Consider the following 13,275-nt stretch of genomic DNA (forward strand, 5'->3'; position numbering starts at 1 on the left):
CCTTTTTTTAGAAACATTTTTAAATCAAAATCAATCCAAGGCTTATTTTTAAGAGAAATAAAATGTAAAAAATATGTTAGCTCATCACACCCCAGAAAAAAAGAAGACTTTCATGAATAAAACCAAGAATATATTTGGAGTAGAAATTGGAGGCTCATTCAAATGCGGAAGAAAAAAGTGCAAATGTTGCCTGCACATAACTCACAAAAGAAGAGAAATTCATCTAGAACATGAAACAATGAATGAAACATTGAAACAGAGAATGAATTGTGATAGTAAGAGAATTATTTATTTGTTAGAATGCCCCTGTAATAAAAAATATATTGGTAGAACCGAAAACAAACTAAAAATATTAAAAATGCAATATTAAAAATGGTATCACTAATCATAGTATCCCACGTCACTTTTCAAAATGCCATAACGGGGACAATAAAGGGTTAAAAATTACACCAATCGAATATATCCTGTCTAATTCTACTGAAGAACGCCGAAGAAAGGAGATGTATTGGATTTTCCGTTTACAAACATTAACCCCACAAGGTCTGAATGAACAATTAGAGAAAATATAAATTATTAAACATCGTATAGATCATTTTATATCAGATTATTTTAATACTCCTGTAACATTATTAGTCTAATTTATTTATATAGACCTTATAGTATCTTGAATTTTTAAATGTTGTTCCAATTATGATAAGATTTTTTATTGTTTTATCGTTGCTGATTAGAGATGAGCGAACGTACTCGGCCACGCCCCTTTTTCACTCAAGCACCGCGATTTTCGAGTACTTCTCTACTCGGGTGAAAAGATTCAGGGGGCGCCGTGGGTGAGCGGGGGGTTGCAGAGGGGAGTGGGGGGGAGAGTTAGAGAGAGAGAGCTCCCCATTGTTCCCCACTGCTACCCCCCGCTGCACCACGCCATCCCCTGCTCCCCGGCGCCTTTGCACCCGAGTAGCCAGGTACTCGAAAATAGCGACGCTCGATCGAGTAATTACTCAAAACGAGTACGTTCGCTCATCTCTATTGCTGAGATGTCTACATTTTAATGTTAATATTAATTTATAGTCTGGCAGATACCCATTTACATGGGAGGCTAGGAATCACTTCAAACCCTTGTGAATAATAATACTAATGCAGTGATCTAAATTTGCCCTCAGTCATACTCTTGATGTTCTTTTATGAATGAGTGGCAGTCATGTTAGCATTCAGGTCATAGTAATAGTGGAATGCAGACTTTGCGCTCCATGAAACTTCACATTGGAATGCACCTTGCATTCCATAGTATCATGTGACCCAATTTTTCCGTCAATTGACTATCTCCTCCTCTGATGACGGCATATGCTAATTAGCTTGGCGTGTTACAATTAAGTACAGTATAAGATATTATACCTTCTCCTGATATTTCTCCTCGACTGTCCCGGACCCGTGAGCACGGAGTCTATTTTTTCTGTTTATATCCTTAATTGAGGTGAAGCTCCCTTGTGGGTGAAGCCATCTACGGACTGCTGGTTGTCTCTTCAGCTCCCTTGCTGGATCGTGGAATGGGATCTATGTGTTCTATATGCAGACTCGGATTTTGGGTGCAGGTGGGTTCCCTTATAGGGTTTTCCCACCGGGCACTAGGTGGGTGTTTATACGTTACTCAAATATTCATATGTGATTGGCATATCTAGGGTGCAAGAGGCGCTGTTTAATTTTTTGATTTATTCTCGCACGCTGCATGCATATATTTTGCGTTCAGAAATGCGTGCAAATACGATTGTCTGAAACCCTGAGGCAAACTAATTAGCTTTAATACCATCATATCAGACTGTAAGACTGTTCCACATGTAAGATCCCTTAAAGAGATAGTAAATGTGTAAATATTATTACCTGGCATATATGGAGGGTTATTCAAGATTTCATTTCTGCAACCGTCCACCGATCCATGCACAAAGCTAGCTGGTTCATTCATATCCTAACATAGTTTGCAATAAGAAAAGTCACTAAAAAGTCATAAAGTTTTGCATATATAGACATATGGCAGTAGATACATATTGTGCTGTCCAAATTTGCCATAGAAACCAAGATAAATTCAATTACTTGATTTAAAGTACGCTGTACGTAATAGAAATCACAGATTTAAGGTCTTTTGAGAACACCTATGTTGTACGAATGTTGTATCATTCTTAGTATTTGTCTGTGCTTATTCCAAAAAAAAGACTATTTTGATAGATCAAGCTAATAATTAATATTTTTATCTACATATTTTATGTATAGTTGAAGATGTATTATAGAAACAATATTGTTTAAAAGAATATATTTCACAGTATGAGGCCTTAGTCGCACGGGCGTTTTTTCCCGCGATTTGCGGATCGCATGACGGATGCGCATCCGCAAATCGCGTGACCGGGGCCGCAAAATCGCCCGAAAAAACTGTTCCTAGCCGCGTTTCATTAGAAACGGGCCGGAGCTGTCCAGCGCATTGAATTCAATGGAGCCGGCAATACAGCCGGCTCCATTGAAAGCAATGGGCTGCGGGCGATCTCACAATGAATTTTCGGGAAGGGCTTAAAAATATAAGCCCTTCCCGGTAATTCATCCAGAAATGTGTTAAAACAAAAAAAAAATATATACTCACCTGGTCCCGGCAGACGGAGTTCAGCCGCGGCCGGCCAGCAGTTCTCCTGAACTGCTCTGAGTAGTATTCAGCAGCCGGGGATTTAAAATCCCCGCCTGCCGAATGAGCTGCCTCTGATTGGTCACAGCCTCACCAATCAGAGGCAGCTCTCACTCACACCCATTCATGAATTCATGAATGGGTGAGTGAGTGCTGCCTCTGATTGGCTCAGCGCATGTCATTCAGCTGAGAGCTGCCCCTGATTGGTCCCTGCGCTGAGCCAATCAGAGGCAGCACTCACTCACCCATTCATGAATTCATGAATGGGTGTGAGTGAGAGCTGCTTCTGATTGGTGAGGCTGTGACCAATCAGATTTGTCTACTATATGTTCTCAATGAGCGCATATAGAGAAGAGAACAGGAATCGCAGATCGCAGATAGGTGCGATCTGCGATTTCTGTTCTATAATTTATCGGACAAGCGCATAAAAAGCGCTCATGTGTCCGATACCATTGCAAAGCAATGGTTTTATAAAATCGCCGGACGCATGTGCATGCGCAAATCATGCGAAAAAAGGCCTGTCTGACTGAGGCCTTATACTGCGATTGTATGCTATTTACAAGTGTATGATTCAATGCAGTGGGGTAAATGTCACTTTGGCCACCAATAGTGGAACCATAGCAGAGTGCACCTTGGAAAAAAAAAATCTTCAAAATTTATGGTTCTTTTCAAACACCGCCTTTTAGGCTATTGAAACACGTCTTCATATTTGATGGAACTGGAAAACTGGTCACTATTGACTGTTAGATATTAAAAACTAACATTTTCATTTCCAGTACCTACCAATCAGTAGAACATCCATGAAGAAAGGATTGAACAATCTGTGGGGTGCTTTGACCACATATTGTATGGTGTCCTATCCAGACTGCAAACTGATATGCCTCAAGCTAGAATAATTGCTTTGTGGTGGTAAAACATTTGGCACAGTTGTTAAAAACTAAACAAATTAGCAATTGGTGTATAATTGCCCAGTGCAGTTGCATATGATATATTTTTATATATGAGCTAAGTTAGGGTGTGGTATACTCTAACCTGCTTACCTTAGTACCTAGTTATATTTTACTAATCCTATCTTGCATTCCTAAAGGGCCACTCAACTTTATTGTCAGTCACACTCTGGATGCCTCATTTGTTTATTTCAGCAACTTCCATGCCTGCCTGATGTTTATCAGGCACGATTTTGAGAATGAGATTTTTTACTTTCCCTTTCAAGTGATCCCATGATGCATCGGCACAGCAAGTTATACAAGTTTTTCCCTGCTGAGGGGACAGTTTAATTAGCATTGCCTTATCTATTAACCCAAATAAGCCACAGACCATATGTATACAATTAGAAGGATGAGCTGTGATCTCCTCTATTATAACTGTGTGACATGAGCTGTGTGGTCATCATCAGTAACTGCGACAGGAGATTCAGTATCCCCCTCAACACAGTTTCAGTGGTAGATCCAAGCAATAGTATCACACACTCACACTGAGAAATTGACTAGAAAATGAATCCATAACCCCCAAGCAGATCTGATTTGGCCAGAATTGAGATGACATTACCAATTAAAGGGGTTGTCCTGCGCCGAAACGGGTTTTTTTTTTTTTCAATAGCCCCCCCGTTCGGCGCGAGACAAACCCGATGCAGGGGTTTAAAAAAAAAACCGGATAGTGCTTACCTGAATCCCCGTGCTCCGGTGACTTCTTACTTACCTTGCGAAGATGGCCGCCGGGATCTTCACCCTCGGTGGACCGCAGGTCTTCTGTGCGGTCCATTGCCGATTCCAGCCTCCTGATTGGCTGGAATCGGCACACGTGACGGGGCGGAGCTACGAGGAGCCGCTCTCCGGCACGAGCGGCCCCATTCAGAAGAAAGAAGACCGGACTGCGCAAGCGGGTCTAATCGGGCGATTAGACGCTGAAAATTAGACGGCACCATGGAGACGGGGACGCCAGCAACGGAACAGGTAAGTGAATAACTTCTGTATGGCTCATAATTAATGCACAATGTACATTACAAAGTGCATTAATATGGCCATACAGAAGTGTATACCCCAACTTTGTTTCGCGGGACAACCCCTTTAAGGAAACAGAGCTGGGAGATTCAGATAGAAAGAAATAACTCACCAGGGTAACACTAGCTCACTTATATATACTAGGGGATAGCTGCATAGGGAATGGGTTTAAAAATCACCAGAGTGTCCCTTTAAATTTGTGTGCATAATGTAAACAATTCAGTTCTGAATGGTAGCATCAACATGTAATATAGGTTACACAGTAGGTCAAGTTATGAATATTTTTGTTAGATTTTTGCCAGAATTCATTATTTGTAACACCCAATGTAAGGCCTCGGTCAGACTAGTGTTTATTCACATGAATACTCGCACCAGCAAAAGATAGGACATGCATCGCTTCAATAGACCCATCTAAGGAGAAAAGATAAGACCTGATCTATCTTTGGAGGAGTTCCCATTAACTCATATGGCAGCTGGATTAACATGCCGCACACACCAGGGAACAAGCAAATCATGCACGAATGCAGATTGTGCATTTTGCTTAATTCAGGTGCATTTTCTACATGCGAGCAGCGATTTTTTTTTTTACGCCCTATTTGAGCGCAAAAAAATGCTTGTCTGACCGAGGTGTAAAGATTAATTTGCTAATACTATAGTCATTTTATTATTTCTGCAACTGATCTTTTCTACATTTACCTAGTTTAGATTTTCTAAGAGATTGTCTTCATCAGATAATTCCAGTACATCAGCTCATACTCCCTTAGAACATCAGACTAATTATAAGAAATTATACAACTGTGGAGGCGTTATGATTTATGATATAGAATTCTCAATATGGTGACTGCTTTGTTACAAGACTTAAAAACATAAATCTAAGCATTGTCACTGTTTTTCAAATAAAAGAACTAAAAGTCTATAGAAACATAACAGCTAATGTCTAAAACACATCAGTGATCATACATTTATGATACTACTTATGTTTCTAGTTAAAAAAGGGCATGTACTTACTATCCATAGTCCATCAAACCTAATGGCACTTTTTCGGTATTCTTCAAGTTCTCGGTGCCACCATTTTGCTGTCTTTTCAAGGAAAAAGTCTGGGAATGCAGCATAAGCCCTATACAACTTTAAAAATAACAATAAAGTTACTTATTGACAATTTCCTCTTATTTTGCTACATTTTTATATTTTCTTCTTTTTCTTAACTTTCTCTTTTTTCGAGGAGTGACTTATGTGATCGCATCAAAAATAAATTAATCAAAACCTCAAACTTAAGTATGCACTGTATGCAATCTTCTGCATTAAATAACAAACTAGCATTAGAAACTGCAGTCATAACTAGAGATGAGCGAGCGTACTCGGAAAAGCACTACTCGCTCGAGTAATTTGCTTTATCCGAGTATCGCTGTGCTCGTCCCTGAAGATTCGGGTGCCGCTGCGGCTGACAGGTGAGTCGCAGCGGGGAGCACGGGAGAGCGGGCAGGAGAGAGGGAGAGAAAGATCTCCCCTCCGTTCCTCCCCGCTCTCCCCTGCAGCTCCCCGCTCCGTGTCGGCACCCGAATCTTCAGGGACGAGCACAGCGATACTCGGATAAAGCAAATTACTCGAGCGAGTAGTGCTTTTCCGAGTACGCTCGCTCATCTCTAGTCATAACACATCATAAAATTTCCCCCCTTTTTTACATGGATTTGGAGGTTCCAGACATAACATTAGATTACCTTGCTCATAATTCTCCTTTTACTGTCCACTGCACAACGTTGAATCCATTTCAAAATGCTCACAGTTCTGTTCCATCCTACATTTCTTCTCAAGTTCACAGATATCATCCTACACGCGTTATCTGCCGATGACAACCTGCTCTCTAGCATTCTAACCACCTTCTCACACTCTCGTTTACAAGACTTTCCTCATGCCTTACCTCTTTATTGTAACTTCCTCGCTCAATACATCTAACATTCTCAAATCCTCCAAACCTTCACATACTTACTGAAAAGTTCCTATTAAACTAACCTTACCGTATATTCTGGTCAAAAACACTCCCCCAACTCCAGTGCCAGTTTGGGTGCCAGGGGTTCAGCATTAAAATTAATTCTGAGGGCCTACTGTACATACAAATTCTTCATTGCTGCATTCTACATATTTTTCAACACAAAGATATCTGCGTTTGTGTGTGGCCTTGTTTCCACAATAATTGGTGGACTCCTATTCATCTAATATGTGAACAGTCCATTGGTGAGTAGGGGGACTCAGGGCCATCGTGGGATTCTCATGTACCCCTGTGGCCTAGTCCAAGTCTGCCCAACTGGTATTCTTACACTACTTCCACCTGAAATAGCTAGAGCTGCTTACTCTTTTCTATAACTCCTGAATCCACTGTATTACTGAATTCCCTATAGATAGTAAACTATTTTCGGCAGGACTTCTACCTAATATACCTTGTATCTATTTGTACCACATTGTCTTTTGTAACTGTTACAATGTGTTCCTGTAAATGTTGTGTTATGTAAAGAATTATGGAAGCTGATTATGCTATATTAATACTATACTTGCATTTTTACACATTATTAACTAAAAATGGTTTTGATGAATAATTTTAGAGAAAAAAAAAATTAATACCTTAACTTGTGTTTCCCAATCCAAAGAATCATTGACAACAACACCAGGCAGATCTGGCCACACCTAATAGGGAAAATGGAATTTATTTAAGTCTATATAAAAGTGTATTGTACATATTAAATTATTGTCCGGTAATCCACTCTAATGGGAGTATTTTTTGTAAAATTGTAGTTTTGGGAAGTTTTCCTACAGTAAAAATGTATCAATTTTCCACAGAATAAGCAACAAATGATTTGATCACAGGGCTTCTATCATTAGGACTTCCACAGGTGACTAGTATTGAAGAACGAATGTCCCATTTAAACGGGATGAGAGTCATCTAAACGACTGCACAAGCGCTGATGTCACCGCTAAGCTTCATGCTCATTGCTTCACATTCTACGTAAAGCGTTGAGCGGGGAGCATTTACACTCTTCTGGAATGCCAGGATCCAGCAATGTTTTGTTATGCTGACTAAAAGTCAGTGATAACGTGAAGTGAACAAATAGTAAACACTTTTTTGCATTTACATGGGACAATTATCACTTAGTTTCACTTTAAATACATTTTGAGCGATAATCGTCACATGTAAATACATGTCACATTACAAGTCATGTAATTCTACGATATATATATTTGATATGAGTATTGCTGTCCTAAGGGAAACAGAACAGCAAACCTGTCATTCAGTTTATAAGAGGTTACTTATCAGCTGTTGTTTTTAATTGGACATGTTATGTAAGTACACAGGTAGTGACGTAATGCATGAGGTGATCAAGGCTCACACCGAGCTGAAACGCGTCCTTCATGTGTCTGATATTATGAAGCACATTTTTCAATAAAGAGAAGGTTTTATTCACTGAAGTCCGAGTTCCCATTTATCTGGATATTTGCTAGGAATCAGGCCACCTGATCGAGTGGCTTTCAGACGTATTTACCTCTCTCCATCAAAGCAAAATATGCAGTGAAGTATATGTGGAGGAAGCAAGGTGAGACAACTTGTTTGTGTAAAAAACACATGTAAATAGCATTGTTCTTTTTCACCAACTTGTTCATTGTGCGGGAGAGAATGCATCTAGTATTAGTATGTCTTCCTATTTATACACTATGGGATTTAAGGAAACAGATTTCTATCACTCCTATATGTTGTTAGAAAATTCTCTTTGACCCTGCTGTGTAGAAACACAAGTCTATTACATGATCACCAGTACATCAATGCATGCAGAGCTGATTTTTATTACAGCATCAGTAGAATGATTATAAAGTACAGATTACTAAATCAGCCTAAATATTTTACTATCTTATTTCCATATGGGTATTAGTGTTTCTTGACGCCACCAGCAAGTGCTGGTGGAGTCAAGATTGACAGTGGGTTATGCCTACTGTACGTGATTTGCTGCATAGGTGGGAAGTCAGTAGGTCCTGCAACAGCTGCAGCCCGTGATGCAAGGGCCTAAGGGAGTTACAGGACGGAAGCCCAGCACCATAAGCAGTTTGTTTGGCGAACTCCCCCCCCCACTGCCGCATTTCACCTTCTGATCAACGGCGCAGGAGGGATGGCACAGCGGTGTTGGAAAGGAGTCTGACAGCCGGCCGGAGGAAGTGTTCAGCAAGATGAATAGACAGATCCCTGAGGCACGCGGAACATCAGCAGTATCCTCTGTGGCCGCGTCAGAACATGCCTTGTAACAATACGACGGGGAAGTGCCATAATTGAGCACACAGGCATCAGGGTTTTTTGTAGTAGGCAGCTCAGTAGACTCACGCAATACACTGGCGCAAGTGGTCACGTCACCCTCGCCCTCCGGGCGACTGGGAGGAGCCCCCCACACAAGCAGCACGGCGATAAGCGATTCACGGGCGAAGCCTGTGCATTGCTTGTTGCCTTCCCTGGTGGATTATGGTTGGTTTTCTACATACAGCTCATATTGTAAGGCTACATGGAAGCATTACCCTCACTCTAATCCACTTGTGCCGGCTGCAAGCTATGCACACTGTGCAGATAGGAGCTTCGTACCTTGCCCCAATCAGGAGCTAGGGGTGTGACAGGGCGTCCCCCCTGTCAAACCCCCTACTTCCTGGTGGCATCAAGATACACTAATACCTCCCATATGATATGAGAGGCTAATGTTGCAGACCTTCCAACGAAAATGGTGCTTATTTATTTGTACCTCCTAAAAATAACATATTGCTCCAATCCTCCGGTATATTAGGTGTCATAGAGACAGCAAATTTCATACAATTTCATACATTTCATGGGCAGCTATTATCCTCATGATAATACTGAGCTTCCAAAGCACGGTTCCACTTTCAAAGAGCTGATACATTTGTGGTAGTACGCTTAGTGGATAGGCCTTATTTATTCATACTTACTTTTCCCCACACTATGTCATTTGAATTAGGATATTTGATAAACACACCGTCTTCCACACCTCTGTCATAGGCTGGGTAATTAGTGTCATTTCCTGCAATAGCAGGATCCTAAACACACAAGAAAGTATTTCAGTTCACGCAATGGCCTGTGAGTTGGTGAATTGTAATGCAATAGTAATTATATACTTTATGAACATTACAAATTATTCTTTATCTCAATAAATGTACATTACACAGTAAGTTGAAGTGATCACTAGCATATATTTTAATCAGATATTAAGGTACAATATGCACTTTAATTATTGACAAGCTGTCATCTCTTTATAAGCAACTTTCACTCACCAAGAGTATGATAAATCTCATTCCTTCTCCTCTAATTTTATCAACCAGAGCTGGTAGTCCTTGGAAACTTAGACCCAACGTAAAGTCTCTCTGTCTGTCCATGTAGTCAATGTCAGCATACTGGACATCCTGTAAGGTTGAATAATATACTGAACCATGGATTTTAACTGCAATCAATATAGTATTTACTAAATATTATCTAAAAAAGACTTTAATTGAGGTGAAAATTACTTACTTAACAAGGGATGTATGTTTCAAAGTTTTGCAAATTAAGCTTTTGGGTCATGTCAAAATCACAAATTGAGGTCTACAAATTTTAATTTACATTTAAATTTAAAATTTTAATTTTAATTTAGATTTCTATACCTTTAAAGGTTCTACAGGATGTGTAAGATATTTATTTTTTTTATCTTGTTAGAGATTTTTCAAATTCATGTTTTGTACTCACAGATTTGCACATCTATTGTGGCCCCATGTATGGTTTTGGCTGAAATATCTCTCCCACAATTGGTATTAGAGTCACCTTTAGTTTCCCTATTCCCCTTCCAATTTTCCCAGTCTTTTTTTTCTACCATAGCTGCTCCTTTTTTCCTACTGATTTCCTTCTCTCTATTATGATCATAGAAATGCTACAAAATACAATGTAGTTTGGATACCCTAAGTAATAAGTTTAGAGCAACATCAGTGGCGGAGAAACTGCACTAAATGCCAGACAAAGTAGCACAGTATGCTGCATTATTCTGACTGAGAATATCGGACTCCATTATAGTTAATGGGTGTCCACTTTGTGTTGTTCCTGACGATTATGTGCCAGATCCAGATGTTCTGTTATTTTTCCTTATAAAGCTATTATCATGGAATTGAAGAACAGAATTAGAGGTGCAGGTGTGGAGGAGATCTTAGGAAACCAAACTATTATAGTTAGTATAGTTTCTCCATTTCCATTTTTCCAGTACTTATATTGTTGTAAATGCTTATATCAGAGTTAAATTAAAATTTAAGTTAAGTATTCAGAATGTTCTTTGCAGTGAAAATCTATAACATTTCGAAGTCAGTAATTTAAGTGAATTATTTTTTTAAATAGTATTTATTGCAATAATTATATCACTTACATAGGGGATCTGAGCACGTTTCATTTCATCATACAGGTCTGAGATTTCTGAATCATTTTTGTATCCATAGCGACATAACTGAAATCCAAGTGACCAATAGGCTGGCATAACGGGACGTCCAATGAGCTTAAAGAATAAACAAATAAATAAGTAAGCAAACAAACTGAATTGACATAAAAGACGTAAGCCTGGGAGAAACAACAGATTGTATCTTACTTGTGTGTATTGCTTCACAACTGTCTCTGGCTTTGGACCCAAGACTACATAAAAATCCAGAATTCCTCCTATAGTGCGGAAAGTTAATGCTGGGGTTTCTTGTAGAGTCAAATCTGAAGAAACAATATTAACATTTTTAGATTATCCTCACACTCTGTGTCCAGACATTACATCCCAGGTATGTAAAAAATCTCTTAATAAAAAGCAAGGACCAAGGTTCCCATTTATTTCCTTTCCCCTTACTGCCTTTGAGCCTTTAAATTTATACATTGTTTTGCTAAACTGTGTCCATTCTTTTTCTTTTAAAATGTTTTTTATTGAAGATTTTTAGCAGAAATTGGAAATGAACAAGTAATTGTTTTGAGCACATAAGGAGTAAATTTACAGTGCACAGTTACCCCCGGTTAAGGATTGGTGTCACACAGAAATTAGTATTTTAGATCATACATAAGGAGAAAAGTCCTCATCACCTGCTGGAGAATATATTGATGGAAAAAAAACAGAATCAAAAGCTGCAATGGTTGCTGAACAAACAAATTCTAGCTTCCTTCAATGCAGGAATGTGTCCGTTTTCAGCCTAAGGTCTCGGCAAGAAATGCGCCTCTTACATGTGCGGAAAACACGTGAAGGTCAATATTTCATATGCGTAGCACATAAAACATTGCCCTTTACCGGATCAGCTGCGCTTGGAGAAGTGCAGCTGCTATAGGAGGAGAGTGAAGAAGTCCCACAGGGCTTTAGGATTTCTCCAAAGCAGGGTGAGACGGAGCAAGGCTACGGGTTAATCGCCTATTGCTCCAATCTCTCTCCCTGCTATGGATTAATCCCCCATAGCTGTGCTTTCTCTGCCTGCCATGGGGGATTAATCCATAGTTCCATTCTCTCTAATTCCTCGCATGTGAGCGCTTCTATAGGAACCCATTAGTTCTATTAGATGCATTCCATTTACGCTCGCAAAAAAAATACTCGCCTTATCTCAGCCCAAGAGTTGGGGTCTTATTTAACCTGAGTGACATAGTAATAGTGTCATTAATGGTATGGTCTGAGGTTAGAAATTTTAAGTCCCTCAACACAAAAATTAAGGGAGGAGACTCTATAGGATCAAATGTCCTATTGATGGGGTGCCAAATCTCAATGGTCACTTGTGTAAATAATTTCAGCAATTTGGCTGGGTTAGCTATACTTCCTCAATTAAGAATGAGTGCCTAGGAGGAACAGTGGAAATAGCATTTTCTATATTTATCCAATGCTTGTGTTCTGGTTGCTTAAGTCAGTCTATGACCGAAAATAATTTCTGTTCTGATTAGAATTTTACATGCTACTCTAAGTCCATATGAACTTTGCAAGGCATTTTTTAACATAGTGAAGAAGGCAGACAGTAGGAGGATAGATAGGGTTTGCAATAAGTACAAAACTTTGGCAACAATTTGAGTTTCTATGAAGAAAAGGGTATTGACCAGGAGCTGAGTATTTAAGGAAGCTGGTGCAGTAAATGCCCTTTTACACACAACAATTATCACTTAAACAACCGGACGACTGAACGAACTGCCAACATTTTTGAATAAAATTACATGTACAGATAATGGCTTTTAACCCTCTACATTTCCTCCATGAGTTGTTTGCTCAGCATGGCATGTGTTTATGCGATGATTATCTGGCCAGCAGGATTCCATTGTCTTCTTCCAGGAGAGTACATAATGAGTAAACAGTATACTCATTATGTATGAAAGGCAAACAAAGCCTATTTTGAAGCCGCTCAAAATTTTATTCAAATGGAATGAATTTTGAGTGATCAAATGATGGTTTTTATGCTGGCTGAAAACCAAAGCTAAACGACAATTGAACGAATACTGCAACATTTGGCCGTTTGAATGAATTTTGAGCGATGATCAGTGCATGTAAAAGAGCCTTGAATCAAGATAGTTCAGCTGATAAAGAGCAAAGAGATCTGAAGGGATAAACTTCCCTAAATATTTTA

At 39.4% G+C, this 13,275-nt stretch overlaps 1 protein-coding gene across 2 annotated transcripts in view; it reads right to left on the reverse strand.

The window, feature by feature from the left end:
• SI (sucrase-isomaltase) overlaps positions 1-13,275 on the reverse strand; it is a 293,147-nt gene that overhangs the window by 102,676 nt on the left and 177,196 nt on the right. For both annotated transcript variants that reach the window (XM_066600648.1, XM_066600657.1), the window contains exons 31-37: positions 11,298-11,410; positions 11,082-11,207; positions 9,970-10,098; positions 9,628-9,735; positions 7,276-7,338; positions 5,668-5,784; positions 1,873-1,957 (exon numbers count right to left, since the gene is read on the reverse strand). In XM_066600648.1, the coding sequence (XP_066456745.1) occupies positions 1,873-1,957; positions 5,668-5,784; positions 7,276-7,338; positions 9,628-9,735; positions 9,970-10,098; positions 11,082-11,207; positions 11,298-11,410 (741 nt within the window). The remainder of the gene's footprint in view (positions 1-1,872; positions 1,958-5,667; positions 5,785-7,275; positions 7,339-9,627; positions 9,736-9,969; positions 10,099-11,081; positions 11,208-11,297; positions 11,411-13,275) is intronic.

The sequence above is a fragment of the Eleutherodactylus coqui genome, chromosome 1 (assembly GCF_035609145.1).
Source record: "Eleutherodactylus coqui strain aEleCoq1 chromosome 1, aEleCoq1.hap1, whole genome shotgun sequence".
Taxonomy (NCBI): Eukaryota; Metazoa; Chordata; class Amphibia; order Anura; family Eleutherodactylidae; genus Eleutherodactylus; species Eleutherodactylus coqui.